This window comes from Protobothrops mucrosquamatus, unplaced genomic scaffold (assembly GCF_001527695.2).
Source record: "Protobothrops mucrosquamatus isolate PMUCROS unplaced genomic scaffold, P.Mucros_1.0 scaffold1157, whole genome shotgun sequence".
Classification (NCBI taxonomy): domain Eukaryota; kingdom Metazoa; phylum Chordata; class Lepidosauria; order Squamata; family Viperidae; genus Protobothrops; species Protobothrops mucrosquamatus.
In genome coordinates, this window is record NW_015387372.1 from 555,996 (window position 1) to 578,715 (window position 22,720).

Genomic DNA, 22,720 nt, shown 5'->3' on the forward strand with positions numbered 1-22,720 from the left:
CTCCTTCTTTGCAGCACGCGGACAGTGAGGGAGACCTCTTCCCCGCCAGCGAGCCCCTCCACTCCTCCAGCAGCTCCTGCACGCTGGCCTCAGCCAAACTGGAGGAGGATGCCGAACCCTCGGACCTGGAAGCAGAGGAGGCCGAATTCTCCCTGGCACAAGACCCTCTCACCACGAACCTCTCCATCACCGAGGAGATCCTGGAATTGCTTAGCCAGCGGGGCTTGGACAAGGAAACTGGAATGGAAGGGAGGTTTTGGAAAGAAAGTACTTCGGAAGCCCCCAGCTCGGCTCTGCAGGTAACCTCTCGGAGGTGGTGATTATTATTATTATCTGTTAATAGTAATCGTGGTGCTGTGGTGGCGCCACAGTTGGAATGCAGTATTGCAGGCTAATTCTGCTGACTGCTGACTGTCGGCAGTTCGATCCTCACCGGCTCAAGGTCGACTCGGCCTTCCATCATTCCGAGGTCGGTAAAATGAGGACCCGGATTGTTGGGGGGGGGCAACAGGCTGACTCTGTGAACCGCTTAGAGAGGGCTGTGAAGCAGGGTGAAGCGGTAGATGTCTGAGTGCTATTAATACTTTATTATTATTATTTAAATTATTGTTATTTATTAAATTATTTATTATTATTTATTAGATTTATATTTGAAGCATGTTCCTGATAAGGCACGGAAGAGAGGGTGACCCTCATAAGGGACCTTGGAAAATGTTTTTCAACCTCGGCAACTTGAAGATGGGTGGGCTTCAAATCCCAGAATTCCCCAGCCAGCTCTGCTTGCCCCCTTCCACTGCTTGCTCTGCTGGCTGGGGAATTCTGGGAATTGAAGTCCACCCATCTTCAAGTTGCCAAGATTGAGAAGCACTGGCACAGAGTATGACTTCCAGCTTCCGATACTGCAGAGCCATAAGAGACTTATGCAGGGACTTAGGGGAGAGGGGAAAGCTTTCTGTGTATGCTCAGAAACCCTGTTACATTCCCTTAAAGAAGACAGTTGGCAACTGGCTTCCCTCCAAGAGTCCTGTTTGATGAAAGGGCTTCCTGAAGGATAGGCAGCTGGCCCAAACAGATGTTCTCCAGATGGTCTGGACAGTATCTCCAAGAGGCGTCTCTCTGGTTATGTGTCCTGAGGAGATTTGGGGGTCGAAGCCCCTGGGGAGGATAACTCAGGGGAGCAGAAGCTTGTCTGAAGCCACCCCAGAGAGGGAATGGAGGTCCATCCTGTTCTCGGGCTGTGTCAAGTCTGTGTCTGTCTTCTGCCCTACATTCAGGATCAGCTCCTGCCCAACGATGGCGTAGAAGAACTGGAGGATAAAGTGGAAGAAGAAGAGGAGAATGGGGTCTTCCAGGAGGAGGCCCCCTCTCTCCTTCCCCAAGGGAGCCCCCTCCAAGAACAGCTGCTCCCCACGCTCCCCCACCCCTTTGGCAGCGACTCTTCTGAAGAAGAGGACCTCCACCGAACGCAGGAATCAGCCAGTCCATCTCCGCTACACGTCCTGGAAGATCTCCCCTTTGAGGAGACCAGCAGCTCTGCCTCCGTAGGGCAGGAGACCACCCAGGAGGAAAGCCAGACCCCCAGCTCCTCTACCCGGCCACACTCCTGCCCCATAACCTCCACGGGCAGCTTCGGCAGCGAGGAGAAAAACAGGGAGGGGGACCCCAACCCAACCAGGGACGACTGGGTTCTGCTGGAGAAGATCCAGAGCTACTACCAAAGTGTGGAAGGGGGCAAGAAGGGGCCGGAGGTTGCCAAGGAAGAGGGGATGCCCCCTGTTCCCACTGGGGTGGTGCGAGAATCCGTCCTGCGGTTCAACAGCATCTTGAAGCAGCAGGAGGCTCCGGGAGAAGAAGAGGGAGGAGCCCAGCTCAGAAGGCTCCGCCCTCAATCCGGCCAGCTGAGCCGGACCCGGAGTCAGTCCTGCAACAGCCAACATCTTTCCGTCCCCAAAACCACCTCCGGACGGAGTCGGACGCTCACAACAATCGAGCGGGACCATTTGGATGCGGGTCGCTTCCCTGCGCAGCTGGAGAGTCCCAAGGCCCAGGGGGCAGAGAAGGGGCGGCCCCAGGTTAAGGGGGAGCCCTCTGATGCTTCGGGGAGAGAAGGAAAGCAGCAGGAGCCAAGTAATGGATTGGAGGAGGGTCCCGCCGAGCCCGGGTTCCGATCGTGTGCGGAGATCCGGCGGGTTTGGCAGGAGAAGGAGCGGAGCGCGAAGGACGCCCCAAAGGAGGGGGCTCCGGGGGTCAGCCGGAGAGCCTTCTGCTCCCCCGATCGGCCCCCCTACGCAGAGCCCCTCTGCATTGTGGAGGATTCGGACTTGGAGGAGCCTCTCCGGGGCCCCAGCAGGGAGCCGGACGGGAGCGTCCCCCCCGGGCAGCCGAGGGAAGGGTGGGCGAAGGAGGGGGTCCCTGCCTCTGCGGACTTCCTCCCGGCCTTGGGACTCTACCAGGGCGATGGGGAGCCCTGCCTGCTGGAGAACTCCGAGCGGATAATCAGCAAGGTCCAGGCCCTGGCCAGGATGTACAGCGAGAAGATCGGCCGGCTGAAAGCCCAGAAGGGGGGCCTGGAGAGGCCCGGCGGGCGGCCCCGGGGGTCCCGGCAGACAGCCCTGGGCAGGGGCCAGGTAGCCTTGCAAGAGAGCCGGCCAGGAGGAAGCCTGCCCCAGTGTGAGTCCCCCCTCCCAGCCCTCGGTGGGCGTTCTGCCTTGCCCTCCCCTCCCCAGGTGCCCAGCCGGGTAGAAGAGATCTAGGGCCCGGTTCATACCACAGACTGAACTGGGAAAACTGGCACAAAAGCTGCTGCCTACACAGGATGCTCCATGGTCATCTCAGATGTGGGCATCGAATAGCTTTCCTTCCTTGCTTCCTTTCCTTCTTTCCTTTCCTTCCTTCCTTCCTTTCTTCCTTCCTTTCCTTCTTTCCTCTCTCTCTCTCTCTCTCTCTCTCTCTCTTTCTTTCTCTTTCCTTCCTTCCTCCTTCCCTTTCCCATCTCTTTTCTTCCTCCCTCCCTCTCTCCCTCCATCCTTTCCTTCTTTCATCCCTCTCTCCCTCCCACCCACTCATCCACTTTCCCTCCCATTCCCATCTCCCTCCCGCCTTCCTTTATATTCCGCATTTCTAAGCCCCCCCCTCTCAAAGAGACTCTCTCAAAAAATACCCCCAGGAATACATTGATTTGCTTAACAACTGCAGCTTTTGCTTAATGGCTGCTGCAGCAAACTTGTATACTCGGGTCTGGCCATGTGGGTGCCTCGACCTCATGGAAATTCCCGGCTCCATTCCAGTCGTAAGTTGAGGACTCCAGGATGAACTAGATCCAATTCCCTGCCGTTGTCGGTCTCCCCTGGAGGAATCCGGGTGTCTCATTGTGCCTCCTGCCTCTCTCTCCCCACAGGTGAGCCCCAAATCTACGGCCACGTGCTCGTCCACGAGTCCCTCCCGCACGTGATGGGCATCCAGGAAAACACGCCTCTGGTGGCCGCCACCCGTGAAACGGCCGTGGTGCTTCGCAGTGACCGACCTTGCCGGCTTCTTTCTCCGGAGATCCTGGCCTCGCTGCAGCGCGACTCGCACGAAACCCTGCCCCCTCCTTCGGGGGTCCCCGTGGGAGGAGAGAAGACGCTCGCCAAAGCCTCACAACGCATGGAGCACGAAAACCCGCCTCCCCCTCATCCGGGCTGGAATAGGGAGGGGGGCAGTCAGCCTTCCGAGCCCAGGCTGCACCCCGGGTTTTCTGTGGGTGCAGAGCAGGCCAGCCCTGCCCTCCAACTGCAGCAACGTCTCAGTGACCGCCATTCTGACAATGTTTCCATCTCTTCGGAGCCCCCCGAGGAAGCAAAGACCGTGACACCCCACTGCCTGTTGGAGGGGCCTTTGGCCCCCGCACCGGAAAAGGGCCACTCCCCAACAAGCACTGGGGGGAGACGCCGTTCGCCCCCTTTTTCGGAGAGCAAGGGACTGGACCAAGAGGCGGCAGGAGTCGGCCAGGAAACCTCTGGGACGCCGCCGGGGGGGCTCCACCAGGGCCCCCCAAATCCTACTGCTGCTTCCGGACCCGCCAAGGCCACCCAGCCCCTGCCGCTGGACTCCTCCGCCGAGGGGCCGCCCTCCCCACCCCAGGAACCCCTTCCTGCTGCCCCTTCTGAATTCCCGGCCGGGGCGGAGTCCTCCGTGTGTATGGGGGGGCAATGCCCAGGGGTGCCGCTCCCCAAATTTCTCCCCTCCTCCCCCGTCCGCCGGTGCCTCTCCTCCAGTGCTGCCGCCATTTCTAGGTGCATCGCCGCCTCCTGCATCTCTCAAAGCCTGGCCAAGAGGAATGGCGTCCCTCCCCCCGAGGACCCCCAGGGGCCCTGGCTGCCGGCCGACCCCCTGGCTTCGCTCCCCAAGTCAGCACCCAAGCGTCATCGGAACCCGGGAAGGCCAGAAATGCCCTCCTCCTCCTCCTCCTCCTCTCAGTGCATCAGCCCTGGGCCCCTCTCCCTGTCCCCATGCAGACCCTCCTTGTCAGGACCCCCGGCTCTTGAGCGCTGCCCCCCCTTCTCCTCTGCCTCGGCCCCCAACTCTCGTGTGCAGTCCCCCGTGAGGCCCAGGATGTGTTCACCCCCTCCAGGAGGAGCCCAGCCCTGCACTTTCAGGCCTTTGGGGGTCCACCCACAGAGGCAGCCCCCCGTCCCCATGGCCCACCCAGAGCCCTGGACGCCAGGCCTCTCCTGCCCCACAGCCTGTTTGAGAACCCAGAGGAGCTTCCTCCCCCCCAGCAACAGGGCATCCAAAGAACCAGCCCCCAATGGGGGGCACCAGGAATTCTCGGGAGGTGCCCACAACGGCTCCGAGGCCTCGTCTGGAAGTGCCCCCCACTCCCACGAACTGGGCAGCATCAGGTGGCCAAACGTGCCGAACCTGTGTTTGAAATATGTCAACCAAGAGGGGTGGTTGGTCAACCCCCCAAGACTGCAGCTTGAGATGGGGGAGCGCTGCCCCAAATGGGGACCCCCCTTGAACCTGGACACCGTTCGGTCCCCCGAGAAGTGTCCTCAGAAGGCCAGTTACTCCACCACCGTCAACATCCAGATTGGGGGCAGCGGGAGGATCTCCTCGTTTAGTAACGCTCAGGTCAGCCTGACGCATCCTCTCTCGGCCACGCTGGAGCAGCGGAGGGTCAACGGTGGGGTGGCCGAGACGTCCCCGAAACCGGGAACCTGAAACCATGAGGCTGGACCTGCCAGCGGAGCCCAACATCCTGAGAGTGCTGGCTGGAACCGGCCCTGACCACCCGGCCCAACGAGAAGGGCAAAGGGTCAACGGTTGGCGACCCCCAGCCAAGAGATTGTCTTCTGAGCGTTGAGAAGACAGCGGCAACGTGCCGGACTCCAGGAGATCCCGAGAAGGGATCTTGCCTCCTTCCTCCTCGCCAGATCAAGCCTCCGTTGGCTTCGGTGCCTTGAGAGGGAGAACCAGGAGGCAGGGGAGGGGCCGAACTGGATTCACGGGGGGTTGCAGGAAGGCCGGGCGAGGGTTAAGCATGGCAAATACGCTTGAGAAGGGGGAAGGTCGCCAATTGGGAATTCTCGATTGTGTCGCTTCCCGTTTTTGCTGGTTTGGAAAAGAGACAACTGTCACACAAACGCCTCTTGGTGCATTTGTGGGTGAATGATGGGGAGGTGGGGGGGCCCCTCTGGGGACACGGCTTTGGACATCCTCTGCTCTGGAGCTCCCTGATCGCTTTCTGGATTGTCTCAATAAAGTCGGGATTAAAAACCAAATAAAAATTAGAATAGAATAGAGCTGGAAGGGACCTTGGAGGTCTTCTAGTCCAGCCCCCGGCTCAAGCAGGAGAACCTGTACCATTTCAGACAAGTGACTGTCCAGCCTCTTCTTAAAAACCTCCAGTGATGGAGCACCCACGATTTCTGAAGATTAATTAAAATTAATTAAAATAGCACCCCGGGGTCTGGCCCGGAAGAACCCGCCAAAGCGTCCAAACTTGCGAATTGCAGCTGTTTTGCTCTGCAGCACAGCCAGGTTTCCCCACTGAGCAGTTGGATCCGTTTCCAGGAATAGGGTTGAAATCCGTTGTTAGGTCACCGGTTCAGCTTGGACTTTGTCCCAGAGACGTCTCGTGTCTTAATCCAGAATCGTTTTCTGTCAAAGTGAGACGCTTCTTCCGGCCTTTACGCTGAGCGGCCGTGCCTCTTCCGAGGAAGCATTCCAGCATCTCCCGTCCAAAAACGGATTGCATTCTTAAAAATCCTTTGGAACCCGCGGTGGGGCCATTTCTGAAGGGGGATCTCAAAGCTAGAATTGTTCTAGGACCCATTTTACAGTGATCCAGACCCCCTTCGGCAGCTGTAAATAATTAGATTATTTACGGGAGAAAACAGGCAGCACCAAAATGTATTTCTCTTGTAAGAATTTGGTTTGCAGAGGGGAGGAGTAGTAAAGCCTAACCTTACACATCCTTTTGGTGCTCTCTTGAGTTTGGTGGTTTCCTTGCAGACGTCTCATGACCCAACTAGGTAACATCGTCAGCGAGAAGGGCAAGGGTTTGCGCTAGTGATGTTACCTAGTTTGGTAATGAAATGTTTACAAGAAAATTACCAAACCCTGAGAGCACCAAGGACCCCGCAGCCCGCCTCCTTTCTGCAAACGCCTCTCCCTTCTGGCACTGATGATGTTACCTAGCTGGGTCATGAAACTTCTGCAAGGAAACCAGCAAGCTCAGAGATCACCAAGGACCCCACAGTGTCCTCCTCCTCCTTGCAAACCCCAGTTTCTTTTAGCACTGATGATGATACCTAGCTGGGTCATGAAACGTCTGCAAGGAAACAACCAGCACAGAAGACATCAAGGACCCCTCATTTCAGCCCTCAATTGGTACATCTTTTTCCCCCCCAAGCATGGTTTATATCAGGGAGATGCCACTTTTTTTCAGATTCCAAAATCAGAAGCAATACACCCCCATAGGAATAAAAGAGCCAGTATGGGCACATATTTATGGAAAAACAAATTCCAAAACAAGGAAATTTCCTTGGGGGTGGTGCCTTTATCTTTGCAGATCTGAAAGACTCAAAAAAACCTCTTTGGACCCATACCAGGATTCCAGCAGCTGTGCAAAAACACATGGAAAGAAGTTGCCTCGTCTGCATCAAATATCTGGAAGTCTCGGCTTCTTTGGGCACCGGTGTTTTCTCAAAAAGAAAAGAATAAATGTGCAAAAATGCATGGAAAATTATGCATTGGGCTGAGAGATGGGGTTTAGTCACAGTAACAATCAGCAGAATTTTCCCTCCTGGGAGAGAAGGAAAAAAACGACACGGCTGCTTACAAAGCCGATTAGCAAGAGGCTGGGGGATCTGACGGCTGGGTGTGTGATCTGCACACATGGATCTGCAGGAATCCCCTCAAAGGTAATAGGGGAGCTTGTGCAGGAAAATGATATTTTTGGGGAAAGATACAATCTCATTTATCTGCAGCAAACGGTATTGATCTGTAGCGCAATAAGAGTTTCTTGACTTTGGCCATTTTAAGATGTGTCGCCTCCCAGGATCTCCTGGCCTGGGGTTCGTGGGATCCCCAGGTGATCTGGCTCCAGCTGCTTGGTTCCTGAGCCTCCCCTGACAGCCAAGGATGGCTGTTTTCCATCCAAGGGAGCCCCTGGGGATCATAAAATAGGGGAACCTGAATGTGTGTCCTGTTTTTATGCAGTAGTTTAGACCCCCCACCTCCCTCACTAGCACTGATGATGTTACCTAGCTGGGCCATGAAACGTCTGCAAGGAAACAAGCAAGCTCAGAGGACCATTGAGGACCCCACAGTCTTCATGCTTCCTCTTTCTCCTCTCCACAATTCTGCTTTTTCTGCTGCCGTTGTCTTCCGTGTGACGATGGGTCATGAAAAGGAACCATGTGCCTGAGCTCAGCCCCTCTGCTTCCCCCCCCCCCCATCAGAGGGTTCCCAGGCAGGGCAACCCTTCAGCCTGTTCAACGCCACGGAGGGGTGGGAAAGCAGCCCCAGGGACCCTGCCCACCCAGGCCGGAGGGGCTCCCGGTGAGCTTCTTTCCCCAAGAGCAGGAGGTCGGGAGCAGCCCACAAGCGGCCTGGGAGCCCCGGCCTCAGGGGCATCCGGAAGCCTTGGAAGGGGGTGCAGGGGAGGCTACGTGCTTCAAGACACTGGACAATATGGGGGGGGGGGTGGGATTTGTGGCTTTTAAAAATCACTTGGTTGCATTAAAGTGATTAGAGCCACTAAAGACAAAAGTAAGGCTTTTCTTTTTCTTTTCTTTCTTTCTTTCTTTCTTTTCTTTCTTTCTTTCTTTCTTTCTTTCTTTCTTTCTTTCTTCCCTGTCTTCCTTCCTTCTTCTGCCTGCCTGCCTGCCTTCCCCCTTCTTTTTCTTTCTTTTCTTTCTTCCACCCTCCCTCCCTCCCCCTCCACTTTTTTTCTTTCCTCTGCCTTCCCTTTTTCTTTTTCTTTCTTTTCTTCTTCTCTACCTCCCTCCGTTCCTCCCTCCCTAGAAAGAGACAGAGAGAGGGACAGAGACTGGCCCAAACTCACCCAGAACTCTACACCCAGCATCTTTAATCACAGGATCAAACTGGCACACCAATCCTTCCAGTAAGCTGGAAAAACTAGAATTCCCCTGGCAGCTTCTGCACAAGCTCCCTTTCGCTGTTCCTGCGCCCCCCCCAGCACTTTTGGGCAAACGGACATTGATCTCCCCGAGGCTGGAAAGCCAGCAGCAGAGGCAGCTCTGTTGCCCATCAACCCATGGGAGCTCGGACCCAAACCAGGCAGACTTTAGGATCCTGAGGATGCCTGCAGCCCGTCTGGGATGCACCTGGCTGGGAATTGCAGCAGAGCCAAGTGTGTGAAGGGGGGGGGGGGACCACAAGCTGGGTGTGAAAGCTTTGCTCTTTTATCTCTGCAAAAGGAATCTTCTCGCACTCGGCTCTTCTGCCTGGACCACCTCAGGAAGCCCTTGCGTTGGTAAGTAGGCACTCGCTTTAATCTTCCTTCTTTCGGGCAGAGGCGCTTCCCCAGGCTGAGGGGGTGGTACAAGCCTCTTTCGGGACCCCTTGCAAATCCTCCAGCCATCCAAGGGAGGTGAGAGGGGGAATATAGAGTTGGGAGGGACCTTGGAGGGCTTCTAGTCCAACCTGCTGCTCAACAGGAGACCTAGACCAGGGTGTCCAACCTTGGAACTTTTAAGCCTTGTGGATTTCAGCTCCCCAAATTGCTGGCTGGGGAATTTTGGGCTTTGAAATCCACAAGTCTTAAAGTTCCCAAGGTTGGACACTCTTACTCCATACCATTCCAGACAAATGGCTGTCCACTCTCTTCTTAAAAGCCTTCCCTGATGGAGCACCCACAACTTCTGGAGGCAAGCCGTTCCACTGGTTAATTGTTCTGACTGTCAGGAAGTTTCTCCTTAGTTCTAGGTTGCTTCTCTCCTTGATTAGTTTTCATCCCGTTGCTTCTCGTCCTGCCTTCGGGTGCTTTGGAGAATAGCTTGACTCCCTCTTCTTTGGGGCAGCCCCTGAGATATTGGAAGGCTGCTATCATGTTCCCCCTCGTCCTTCTCTTCATTAGACTAGACATACCCAATTCCAGCAGCCTTTCCTCATCTGGTTGATGGCAAAGAGCTAGCCAGATCAAACCTGCGTTGACCGCTGGAGAGAAGCAGAACAGCCTGGCCTGGAGATGTCCCATCTGAGGTGGTTAAAGGTGGCATCACCGAGGCTCTCCTGCTCACCGTTCCTGATCTGCCTGTTTCCACTGATCAACAAAGGACCGAGCTTGGTTGTTTTCTTGCAGACGTGTCATGATCCAAGCTAGATAACATCATCAGTGCTAGAAGGAGCTATATATATAAACAGAGAGCAACACCCCCCCAGCACTGATGATGTTACCTAGTTGGGTCATGAAGTGTCTGCAAGAAAACTACCAAGTTTAGAGAGGACCCCACAATACTCTTCCTCCTCCTCCTCCTCTCTTCTCCTTCTCTTTTCTCCTCCTTCTCTTCCTCTCTTCTGCTTCTCCTCTCTTCTCCTACTTCTCTCTTCTCCTCCTCCTATCCCTCTCCCTTCTAGCACTGATGATGTTACCTAGTTGGGTCATGAAATATCTGTAAGAAAACAACCCAACCCAGAGAGCATCAAAGACCCCATAGTCTTCCTTTTTTTCTTCCTCCACCTCCTCCTTTCTTCTGCCTCCTTCTCCTCCTCCTCCTCCTCTTCCCTTTCCACCTTTTCCGTGATTCCCCCAAACCCTTGGCACTTGCCAGCTTTGCTAGTTTCAGATATTCCCCGGCTGGGTTGCTGGCAGCTGGATTCTCCAGCAGGGTGACACCCGGCCTGCTTAAAATAAAACAGACCCGCAATAAAATTGAAAAAAAAAGAGAAACACGATGCTACTGAGATTGAACAACTGGGGAAAACCACAAGTTCTCTTTCAGGGTGGAATGAAGGCCAGCTCGACTCGGACACGTTGACCTCGCCTCTTTTGGGGAAAAAAACTAACGAGGGTTATTAATTTAATGAAGCATATTATAGGGAGTCCTCGGTTTATGACCACAATTGAGCCCAACATTTCTATTGTTCTGAGCAAATTTTGCCCCATTTTACGACTTTTCCTGCCTCAGTAGTGAATCACTGCAGTTGATAAGTTAGTAACCCAGTTGTTAAGTGAATCCAGTTTCCCCATTAGTTTGTCAGAAGGTCGCAAAAGGGGATCACATGACCTGGGGCACTGCGACCGTCATAACTGTGAGTCAGTTGCTGAGTGCCTGAATTTTGATCACATGACCCTGGGGGATGCTGCGAAGGTCATAACTGTGAAAAACGGCCCTAAGTCGTTTTTTTCAGTGCCGTTGTAACTTTGAACGGTCACTAAATGAACGGTTGTAAATCAAGGACTCCCTGCAGTTGAATTCGCACTTTGAAGTGAGTCCCTCTGTGCCAATGTTTCTCAGTCTTGACCACTTTAAGATGCGTGGACTTCAACTCCCAGAATTCCTCTCTAAGGGGGTCACCAAGTAAATCTCGCTTATAAAGCAGGGGTCTCCAAACTTGGCCACTTTAAGACGTGTGGACTTCAACCCCCGGAATTCCTAAAAGAGCCGGCTGGGGGATTCTGGGAGTTGAAGTCCACACGTCTTAAAGTGGCCAAGGTTGACAACCACCACTGCCCGCAGTCAAGCAATAACTGAGTGTGTATCTCTCCCCCCACCCCTCCCAGCCTGAGATTTGAAGAACTACTCCAGTGATGGCGAACCTTTTAGAGACCGAGTGCCCAAACTGCAACCCAAAACCCACTTATGCATCGTCGGGTGCCGGGTGGGTCTGGCCCATTGGCTGGGTGTGGCCCATTGGGTGGGCGTGGCTGCGGTGGTAACGGCAGACTGGGTGGGACTAAAAAGTTCAATCAATCAATTCCAACTTTACAAGTTCTTTTTTTTCCCGCGAGAAGTTGAAATTGACTAATTGATTGAACCTTTTTTTTTTTTTGCACAAGGCAGCGGAGGCCTAAAGCGAAAAAGTTTTATAAAACCCAGCTGAAGGCCTAGGACTGGGGCGATGGTGCGCGTGCCCACAGAGAGGACTCTGAGTGCCCCCTCTGGCACCCGTGCCATAGGTTCACCACCACTGAACTACTTGCTTGACCCCGGTTTATCCCGTCTCTGGATTGGCACCTGTCTGTCTTTGTTGCTCAAGGGTAGGAAAGCTTGTGGTGCAGATGGGATGCGCCTTATCCAGCACGGGGGACGCAGCGGATCCAGCCGTCTCTGAAGCCTGGAGGGGCTCAGCCCTGGGCCTTGAGGAGGAAGGGGCGGATGGCAGCAGAGGGGAGGGGGAGGAAGCGTTCCCCCTCTCCCAGGCCCAGAAGGAGTGGATTCGGGAGTCCTGGAAGGTCCTCCATAAGAACATCGCCCGAGTGGGGATCATTGTCTTTATCGGGTAAGGCACTGTTTCTCTATTTGCAAGGGGAGCGTCCCGGTCAACGCAACACAAGCCACAAATGTGCAATTGAGGAGCTGGTTGGGGAAGGCCGGTCTTTGATCCCGTGACCCTAAGGATGCTGCAAGGGTCACGAGTGTCTGTGGAGATGCTCTGTCATCCAGGTCAGGGTTGTCCCGAAGGCGCTTTTCCAAAAGGCAACCGGGCTTTGTTTTTCCGTGAAGATGTTTCGCTTCTCATCCAAGGAGCTTCTTCAGTTCTGCGTGAATGAGTCAGAAGATTCAGTCAGAAGCGAAGACGCTCCCTGGGTGAGAAGCGAAAGGTCTTCAAGGAAAAACAAACTCCGGTTGCCTTTTTTTTTAAAAAAAAACCTTTGGGACAACGGTCAAAAGTGGGGAAATCGGTCATAACACCATTTTCAGTGCTGTTGTAACGTGGAACCACCATTAAACCAAGGCTTGTAAGTTGAGCGCTAGCAGTAAAACTCTGGGGGAGGTCTCCTCTGTTGCTGCCTCTGCCTCTCCCCCAGAGATCTGGGGGGCATCCCCTGCCCTCCAGAAGATGTCCCCAGAAGACCTGGCTGTCCCCCCAGGCCTTGGACAGGGTGGGGGGGGCAATGTTTGTCCCCCCCTCCCTCCCTCATGTGTGGGGTTCATTCTTCTGGTTTCTCTTCCTTTGTAAACACTCAGCCACCCACGGAGGTCGGCAGCCCAGGAAGAAAGCTTCTAAATCAAATTTAATGAAATAAAATAAAATAGTGTTTGTCCAGCGGAGTGGGGGAGGTGGAAAGAGAACTGCCCTTAGCAAGATGAGTCATCCCAAAGTTGCATCTCTTGGGATCTGCAGCCTGCTCCCACGCTTCGGCTTTCATCTTGGTTTAGCTTTTGGTGACACCCCCCCCCATCCTGGGCTTCCCAACCAAGGACATCCAATGTGCCAGGACTGGCTTCCATCGCAGGGAGATGCTCCCGATCAACCCCAATGCCCCTTTGAAGACACACACACACACACACCCGTTGATGCTCAGACTTCCTTCTTGGTCTGACACACCTGTCCCGACTTCCCCAGCTTGGACGGTCGCCAGTGGTGATCACGTGACCCCGGGATATTGCGACCGTCGTCAACACTATGCCAGTTTCCAAGCACCCGAATTTGGATGATGCGACTATGGGGAGGCTGTGACCCTGTAAGTGCGAGGACCGGTCACAAGTCATATTTTTCAGTGCCGTTGTAACTTGGAACGGTCGCTAAATGAATGCTTGTAAATCATGGACTATCTATACCAGGGGTAGGCAACCTTGGCTCTTTTATGACTCATGGACTTCAACTCCCAGAATTCCTGAGCCAGCACAGCTGGCTCAGGAATTCTGGGAGTTGAAGTCCACGAGTCATAAAAGAGCCAAGGTTGCCTATCCCTGATCTATGCTTACCAATGCCCAGGGATACCACATTGCAGCCATTTCAGGGCAACGTGCCCTTTGAACATGCTCAGAGGTATTTCTTTTCAGGGCAGCAGGTGGCGTGGGGTCTGTCCTGCCTGGTGCTGGGAGACTGCACATCTGCACATCTACACGTATGCAGGCAGACCTGCTCTCTCTCTCCTGGAATCTCTCCACAGAACACACAACCGTTGCCTTTGATCGGCACCGACTTTTGCAGAGTCTGTTTTCTGTCGGACAAACTCACGGGGGGGGGGGCTTTGGGGAGGGAGGGAGGGAGGGAGAAAACGGGAGGCAGGAGCACCAGACAGGAGCAGCGGGCAGAAGGACACCGGCTGCAAGCAGAGACAGTCCAGAAGCTTCCAAATTCCAAGAATGGGGCAGGAAGGAGGCAGTTTGGAAGAGCAGACTCTGTCTGGAGCAGGTTTGGGACCCAGTGCCCAGATCCAGCCTCGCCTGGCAGTGGTGGAAAATGGGTGGCGGAGGGGTGGGGGGCTACAGCTTAGGGATCTGGCTTTGGCACAGTCCCAGGGCTGGGTTTTGGGGCCCAATAGAAGAGAATCTGCGTAGCTCAGGGTTGAATTGTGGAGTCTTGGGTGCTCACTGTGTTTGGTTTTTTGTGTGTGTTTTTTTAGACGTTTCGTTACCCAGCTAGGTAATATCATCAGTGCTAGAAGGGAGGAAGATTTGCAGAGAGGAGGGGGAGGAAGAGGAGGAGGCCATCCTGGCTGTTCTCTGTGCTTAGTTTTTTTTTTCTTGCAGATGTTTCATGACCCAACTAGGTAACATCATCAGAGTTAGAAGGGAGAGACGTTCCTAGCTGGCTTATGAAATGTCTGCAAGAAAACCACTGAGCTGAGAGAGCACCAAGGACCCCATAATCCTCTTCTTCCACCTTCCTCCCCCTTCTCATTCTCCCCCACTCCACAAACTCCCCCCTCCCTTCTAGCACTGATGATGTTACCTAGCTGGGTCATGAAATGTCTGCAAGAAAATCACCCAGCTCAGAGAACATCAAGTATTCCACAGTCCTCCTCCTCCTCCTCCTCCTCCTCCCAAAACCCACTCCCTTCTTAACACTGATGATGTTCCCTAGCTGGGTCATGAAACGTCTGCAAGAAAACCACCCAGCTCAGAGAGCACCAAGGATCCCACAATCCTCCTCCTGTTCTGGCCAGTCCTACTGAAATGGCCACTGCTGCAGACAGTCGGTATTTACTTCCCTAAGATGTAGGCAAGTAATTCAATGAGGCAATAAATTCCACTCGTGATTGTCAGACTCACACCAAGCCAAAAAGCATTTTCCGCCCCAGGAAACCACAGTTCTGCATCTGGAAATCAGGCAGCTGCAGAGTCTCCCAGCAGGGCTGATCCACGCTGACTTGCGAACGAGGGAAACATCTCTGCAAACTTGTTCACAGGTCAGCCTGGATCAACCCTGGAGGAGAATCTGCTCGGAGGCTCTGCAGAGGCCCTGCAACCTGTTGGAAAGGGGACCCCTGTTTGCCAAGAGCAAAGGCTGCCGTTGGAAGAGAGAGAAGGGAGGTGAAGACTCCCAGGCTGCTCCCCCTTCTACAGCCCCCTCTTGCTGGCTCTCTTTTTTGTTTTAATATTTTTTATTTTATTTTATTATTTCCAAAGCTAGATGACAAACTCCAAAAGTAAAAAAAAAAAGAAGGAAACAAGAACAAAGCAAAACGAAACAAGACAAGAAGAAAAATATGCATTAAAAAACACACACGACTAACAAATATATTTCAACAATAATAGTTTTATTTCCCCCTCGCAAAACTCTCTTGTGCCCCTTGGGGGCTTCACCCCCTGGGGGTCCTGCTGGCTTAATGCCTCTCCTGCCCCCTGGAAGTTTAACAGCTCTCTCTCCTTTCTTGCAAGGCCTTTTGTGAAATCTTCCTGCCTACTTCCCACCCCAGGTGCGCTCCGTTGTTTTGCAGACTTAGGCGCCTTACCTGATGGGTTTTGTTTAGAAGGGGAGGGGGCTGGCATCGGCTTGGCTGCCCCCATTCAAATGCTCCTCACTAATTAAAGTGAGAGCAACATAGAGGAAGGCCCGAGATTACAAGAGATTGTTCCAAAGGAGAACCGCTGAAGGAGTCCAATTCTGCAAGTCCTTTGGGCTGTTTTTCATTTGGCGTTTCTGCAAATCCAGTTTGTTCACGTTGGCAGCAGAAAGAGAGAGAACGCAGAACGTCGAATAACCGAGTTGGAAGAGACCTTGGAGGTCTTCTAGTCCAGCCCCCTGCTTGAGCTGGAGACCCCCTACCATTTCAGACAAATGATTGTCCAGGTTGCAAAAGATGCCCAGGTAGAACTACACCCATCGTCTTTCGGCCAACCAGCCTCAGAATTTTTAAGAAGGACCACAGGGTTATAAAAAGGGAGTTTTTCAGGATTGTGAAAAAGGGAAGAGTTTGTTTTTTTTAAATGATTAAGTTTGTTGACAAGGGACAACAGAGTCTTTCAAAGGTTTGGTTGCCAAAAACCTTCGCCTTCTCACAACCATCAGCCTGTAAAGTGCCCATTATGACAGCGAGGGTACAGATAGTCTTTGACTTACAACCACTTGTTTAGTGACCATTCAGAATTACAACAGCATTGAAAAAGCTGACTTACGGCCATTTTTCACACTTATGACTGTTGCAACATCCCCACGGTGACGTGATCAAAATTCAGATGCTTGGCAACTGACTTGTACTTGTGACGGTTGCTGTGTCCCGGGGGGAGGGTGTCCTGTGATCCCTTTTTGCGAACCTTCCGATAAGTATTTTGAGCTGAGTTGTGGCCGTAAGTGAAGGACTACCTGGATTTAGAGTTACTCGGAGTAAATGTTTCGCAACCATTTGGATTCTGGACCCAGCTATTGCTTCCAAATTGGCCTTGAACAGCTAATTCAGTCCCACCGAGCCCGAGGGGTGAGTCATAATTCCAGGATTGCCTGCATCCAATTCCTCGTTTTTAACTCCCACTTCGTCATGGCTATTTCAATCGCAGCCGCTTCAGATTATAAACCTGCATAGTCATAAGAATAATTTATCTATATGCCACCCAACTGCCAGCGCCTCTGAATCTCCCAGCGATGACAAATCCACCCGTTTTCAATGCCGATCTCTCCCTTATCCATCTTCCGTGCAATTTCTTCCCATGACGAGAGGCGCAGACCCCGACACGGTGGTCCTCAAAGCGCTTTAATTAACTTCATATTTTCAAGTAGCTGCATCCACTTCCCAAGACTGATCACGTCTTCCATCCTGGAGCAGAGACGGCTGGATTCATCGTAAGCCCCTTTTAATGAAACCACAACATTCAAAGAATTTGATAGAAAAGGGCGAGCTGTTTGTTATTTAGTCCAGGCCAAGCGCTTAGAGACAGAGAGCTAGGGAAGAGTCATCACTTCAACGCATCCTTTTCGACATCTGAATCGTGTGTCGCAAAGTTGTGTTGCCTTTGTTTGTTTTCGCTGGGGTAAGAGCAACGGAGAAAGCTCTCGGGAGCCCAAGCACGTTGCCTGTCTGCAAAAAAACCTTTCCAACTTAACCTTTTCCACATGAATTGTATTAAAAGGCCCATCATCGAAAAAGCACAACGAAGAATGTTCTTCCTGCGCCAACTCAGAACGCTCAGACCGTCCCAGGAGCTGCTGATGCGGTTCTAGAGAGGAATTATTGAGTCTCTCACCTCTGTAACTGTCTGGCTTGGCACAGCAACCCAACAAGACAGACACAGACTTCCACGGATAGTTAGGACTGCAGAAAAGAACAATGGCAACCAGCCTGCCTTCCACTGAGGACCTGTACCCTGCACGAACCAGAAAGAGGGCTGAGAACATATCTATAGTCTTCTCACATGCAGGATGTAAAAGGTTTCAAGTTCCCTCTTCGGGACGGTGCTATAAGGCAGGGGTCTTCAACCTTGGCAACTTTAAGACTTGTGGACTTTAACTCCCAGAATTCCTCAGCCAGCAAAGCTGGCTGAGGAATTCTGGGAGTTGAAGTCCACAAGTCTTAAAGTTGCCAAGGTTGAGGATCCCTGCTATAGGGCATTGCATGACAAAACAATTAGACACAAAGATAGTTTCCACACACACACACACCCGTGCCATCGCTCTGCTGAACACTTAATCCCCACAGCACTGTCCCCCTTTTATGCACTGGGCTGTCAAACCATTAGTAGGGCTGTATTACTATTATCCTTCTCATTTTTCCTATTACCTACGCCTCTAGCATCTTACGACTATCACTTACGATTGATGTTGATTGCATTTATTTAGTATCTCACGACTATCGCTGAGTGTTGTACCTTATGATTTACGGTGATTGTATTTTTATGATTATGATTGCGATTTATCATTTGCCGCTTGTATGTACACTGGGTTGGTTCTGTTCTGTTCCGATGTTCTGTTCTGTTCTGTTCTATTCCTGGCTTGACCCTTGCCAGGATGGGTGGAGGAAAGAGACGGGAGGCGGCAGTTGTGTTTTGAAACCTCGGGGGTGCAATCTGCCACAGAGGCACGCCTGGCATTAAAAAAATAATAAATAAAAGGAGCAATAGATTTTATTGCCAAGTGACTTTCTCGGGCATCTTACGGGCACCTCCATCCATGGGGAGCCGTTTTTTTTTCCATGCAGCTTGGCTGCGTTTGCTCTGCTGTTTTCACATGTGCTTTTCAGATGGCTTTTATAGATTGTGTTGGCACGGCTTTTGTTTGAAGAGAGCGGTTAAACATCCTGAGATCACGATGACAAAGGCCAGGATAAACATTCCTTAAACAATGCTTGTGTTTATTCCCTTTTGTTAGCCAAAGCAGATGCCATAAAACCAGAGGGGGAGGGGGGAGGGGTGGTGGCAGAGCAAAGATAGGATGGGAAAGAAAATGGGTTCAACTATGTCTCTGAACATGGGGAGGGGTCTGCGAGAAGAGAGGCAGGAGGAGGAGGAGGAGGGCTTGCAAGCTGGAAAATTTATTTCTGCCCCCTCACCTTTACAGTCCCAGAAAGTGGGGAGGGTCCCTTCTGAGATGTTTGCCAGGCCCCTTTTCCTCCTCAGGGCTGCGAGGTCTCTTATCTGACCATTGCCTATTCTGCAGCTACTCCTCCTCCTCCTCCTCCTCCTCCTCCTCCTCCTGTCTTTTGAGGTCCTCACCGACCATTGCAGGTTGCAGGAAGAAGACCCCCCCCTCCCCCCAAGGAAGCTGCTATCTGGACCGTCTCCTGTTTCTTCTCCAGACTCTTTGAGACCCACCCCGAGTGTAAGGATGTCTTTTTCCTCTTCCGGGACGTAGACGATCTGCAACAGCTGAAGATGAGTAAGGAGCTTCAAGCCCACGGGCTCAGGTGGGTCTGAGGGTCCAACTTGGGCCAGGCTTCTGGATCTCCTCCACCCAAACAACAGGGGCAGCTGGACGGAGCTTCCACCTTCTCCTTTGGAGATGGTTCTCAGGCGACACTTGGATCCTTCATTGTGGCTATAGGCAACACAAGGGGATGTGTATCCTTCCGTGACCTAGGAATAAGGAGAAATTTCCTAACAGTGAGAACCAGCAACCAGTGGAACAACTTGCCACCAGAGATTGAGGGCGCTCCATCACTGGAGGTTTTTAAGAAGAGACTGGACAGCCATTTGTCTGGAATGGCATAGGGGAGGGGTGTCCAACTTTGGCCACTTTAGGTCTTGTGGACTTCAACTCCCAGAATTCCCTAGCCAGCATGCTAATGAACTTTTACGATGGGTGGACTTCAACTCCCAGAATTCCCCAGCCATCATGTAAATAAACTTTTGCGATGGGTGGATTTTAACTCCCAGAATTCCCCAGGCAGGATGCAGTTGGGCTGTTTTGGTGCTGTTTGGCAGAGGTTTTTTTTCTTTTCCTGGTTTTTATCTTCTGCGTGGGCTTGGCATCCGGCCGCCGTAGCTAGATCTTCCAGGTTTTTTGGGAGAGGAAGGATACGTGTGGTCTTCATTACCATCTTGGATTTATCTCTTGACATTTATGAGCAAAACTCTCTCTCTGGAGGAGATTAAAATAGTCCCTGAAAGCCAAGGAAGAAATTAGCATATCTAGGCCAGTGTTTCTCAACCTTGGCAGCCTGAAGATGTGTGGACTTCAATTCCCAGAATTCCCCAGCCAGCTCACATCTTCAGGTTGCCAAGGTTGAGAAACACTGGCCTAGATACTCATTTGTAATTTCATGGAATGGATCCAACGGCGATCCAGAAGAGGAACGCAGCCAAAAGATACATTTGCAGACCAAATCAGGTCAAAGAAAACTATGGGTAGGAAATTCTGGGAGTTGAAGTCCACCCATCTTAAAAGCTGCCAAGGTTGAGCAACCCAGATCTAGACTCTAAAATGATTACCTCAATGCTTCGGGACCTCCAAGCCCCTCTCCTCCAGCCATTTCCCCCCACTTTGCCCCAGCCCACAGACCCTCTAGAGAGCTGTGGACGAGAAGAGAGAGTTGCTTTCCTAGACGTTTCCCGTAATTCGGAGAATTCCTCTCTTCTCTCCTCTCTTATGCAAGGCTGAATCGGAACTTCTGTCCTGCCCAAAACTTTGCTATGGGTCTTTGTAGATTTCCTAGGAATGGGGTCGGGAGTCCCACTGAGGATGAACGCATGCCCAGAAAGAGGTCTCCTCTATTCTCTCGCCCTCCCTAGAGTGATGTCCTTCATCGAGAAGAGCGTGGCTCGACTGGATCAAGAACCCAAGCTGGAGGCTCTCGCCTTTGAGCTGGGCAAGAACCACTTCCATTATAAAGCTCCCCCCAACTACTACGAGGTGAGATGAAGAGCAGCAAGAGGGCTACCAAGGCTGGGCTGAATTCAAAAGTTGGGGTGCCCCTATACACCCTGTTGAAGAATTAAGCAATTCGAAACTAAGAAGGATATTCCTAATTTTCTAAGAAGGATATTCCTAATTGCCTTTTGATCCTCTCCCTTTTTAGAGTGGAAGGTCTCAGGTCCATGTGAATTGATCTTCCATTAAACTATTTCATTGCTAAAAGCCGGCACGCAGGAATCTTCTCCACTAATGTTAGCACCTGCGAGGAGTTAGAGAAGGGTTAATGGAATTCAAGGGACATTGGACTCAGACCAGGGGTCCCCAATCCCTGGTCCGTGGACTGGTACCGGGCCGCAGCATTCCAGCAACCGGTCCACACAAACAAGCAAAGCCCCATCCGTGGGATGCAGCAGCACACAAAACCACACATCCTCCGGTCCATGGAAAAACCTCTCTCCACGGAACTGGTCCCTGATGCCCAAAAGTTTGGGGACCTCTGACTTAGACCATTGGTGGCTACGTAGGGATGCTAGGCTGATCCCTCCTTTTACTCCGCCCTGATGGCCAAATCTGGCTTCTAGATGAGAGCCTCGGTACGCTAGAACCCCCAATTATGACACTGAGACGAGGAAGATAATTTAATTTATAATTTGTTTGAAATGTTTCAATTAAACAGGATTCTCTTATTGATTTCACAAGAAAGAGAAGAACAGAGAAATCACGCCTTCCTTTTTATAGTTTGCATAATTAAAAAAAGTACATTTAGAAGACTGTGGCTCTCTTCACAAACCATCTGGACGTTGTCCAACTGGTACCGAGCTACTTTTGCAGACAGAAACCTACCTCAGAGTGTTAGATTGGTCAGGGGTGAAAGGCCAGGTCCACACGTGAAAGTTCAGTTCAGCTGATTTATTGCTAAGGGCCTACGGGCAGGAATCTTCTCAACTAAATGTTAGCACCTGCTAGGAATTAGATACAGGTTCTCAGAATTCAAGGGAAGTTGGACTTAGTTCACTTGTGGCTATTTAGGGATACTAGGCTGATTCCTGTTTTAATGCCACCCCCAGGTTCTGCCACTGCTTCTCCTACATCAGGAAGGGCAACAATATTCCCAGGGGGGGGGGGGGTTAATGTCCTTGCTTTTGTAATTGCTTAGAGGCATTGCTGATGGGGCATCTACACCTGTCTCCTGTAAAAGCATGCAAATGCATTGCTTTTTGGTTTCTTTAGATATATTTTTTTTTGCCTGATTGCTTTTGCTAAAAGAAAGAAAGAAAGAAAGAATTTTGCAGCAAGGAAACCCAAGAGGAAGACAAATGAACAATGACCAAGCCTACACCTTTGTAAAATTCATGGAGTGAAGCGAAGGAGGGAATTGCACCGTAAAATTTTATCCTCTTTTCTCAGATGTTATTGTATAACTATGACTGTATCTCTTAAAATGTCTGCGACCCGCAACACATATATTTTAAAGCAATCTAATAGCTGTAAAAGATGTCAGTAATTCATAGCAGGTAATCCACCTCCCTGTCTCTCTTTTCCAAAATTACCGTTGTTTCTTTGGCGTTTTATATTTCTCTCTCTCTCTCTTTTTTTTTCTACAGTACATTGGAATTCAATTCATCCAGGCTGTTCGGCCAATTCTCAAAGATGATTGGACTCTGGAGGTTGAGAAGGCCTGGCAGGTAAGGGGAATTTGGAAGATAATCGGGCATTAACAATAAACAATCAAGCAGAAAACAATATCCTAATGATATTATCTACTTGGGTTATGAAATGTCTGCAAGAAAACAACAAGCTCAGAGAGCACCAGGGATCCCACAGTCCTCCTGCTCCTCCTCCTTCCAACCCTTCTCCTTTCTAGCACTGATGGCGTTACCTAGTTGCGTCATGAAAGATCTGCAAGAAAACCACCAGGGACCCCACATTTCTCCTCCTCCTCCAACTTGACAGCTTGAAATGTTGGTCTCAGTTGTCATAAGTCAAGGATTACTTGCATTACGCTTAGATTTATTTTAAAAATGGCCTTCTCTTTTTTTCTTCTTCCTGTTCCTAGGGCCTCTTCAGATACCTGGTAGCTGTGATGCACAGGGGGTTCCATAACGAAGGAAAGAGACTGGGGGGCAGCCCCCTTCTTCCCCCACAGATAGCTGAAGTGGAATCCACTCCAGACCAAATCTGAAGAGGGTGTCCTCCCTGGAAGTGGCTGGAGATCCTTGGACTTCCTGCTAGGAGCCCCTGATGTTGGCCGAGAAATGCCCTTTTGTGAAGAGTTTCCATTTCTGTTTTGTGGTCCTTGCAGGGCTACAACCTCCTGGTTGTTCCGCTACAGCAATCACTCAACCCGACACCCAAAGCCCTGAGCTTGTCCTCCAACACAAGAAGACAAATCATGACATCGTGTAGACGTTAGAAAGATTCTGGACAGGAGCCGTCTTGCCGAGAGTGTCCCACCAAACCTCTCTCAGCAACCCGTAGAATTTGCCCGTTAGTGCCATTCCTTGCCATTTTTCAGAAAGGCCCTCTCAGA

At 51.6% G+C, this 22,720-nt stretch overlaps 2 protein-coding genes across 2 annotated transcripts in view; both read left to right on the plus strand.

The window, feature by feature from the left end:
* Positions 1–5,244, plus strand: part of PLEKHG2 (pleckstrin homology and RhoGEF domain containing G2) — a 19,123-nt gene extending 13,879 nt beyond the window's left edge. Inside the window, exons 16-18 of the mRNA XM_029284984.1 lie at positions 15–299; positions 1,275–2,670; positions 3,398–5,244. Coding sequence (XP_029140817.1) covers positions 15–299; positions 1,275–2,670; positions 3,398–5,205 — 3,489 coding nt within the window. The 3' untranslated portion in view covers positions 5,206–5,244. The remainder of the gene's footprint in view (positions 1–14; positions 300–1,274; positions 2,671–3,397) is intronic.
* Positions 5,245–11,734: 6,490 nt separating this feature from the next.
* On the plus strand, positions 11,735–22,372 carry LOC107291650 (neuroglobin-like). The gene is made up of 5 exons (XM_015820671.1): positions 11,735–11,955; positions 18,635–18,742; positions 20,067–20,187; positions 21,795–21,875; positions 22,247–22,372. Exons 1-5 carry the CDS (start codon positions 11,735–11,737, stop codon positions 22,370–22,372), a joined length of 657 nt encoding a protein of 218 aa, XP_015676157.1.
* The last annotated feature ends 348 nt before the right edge of the window (positions 22,373–22,720 follow it).

Coding starts and splice junctions, on each gene's coding strand:
- LOC107291650 (XM_015820671.1), top strand. CDS start 11,735: ATGGGATGCGCCTTATCCAGCACGGGGGACGCAGCGGATCCAGCCGTC. Junction 20,188..21,794: donor CTCCCCCCAACTACTACGAG/GTGAGATGAAGA, acceptor TTTTTTCTACAG/TACATTGGAATTCAATTCAT. Junction 21,876..22,246: donor AGGTTGAGAAGGCCTGGCAG/GTAAGGGGAATT, acceptor TCCTGTTCCTAG/GGCCTCTTCAGATACCTGGT.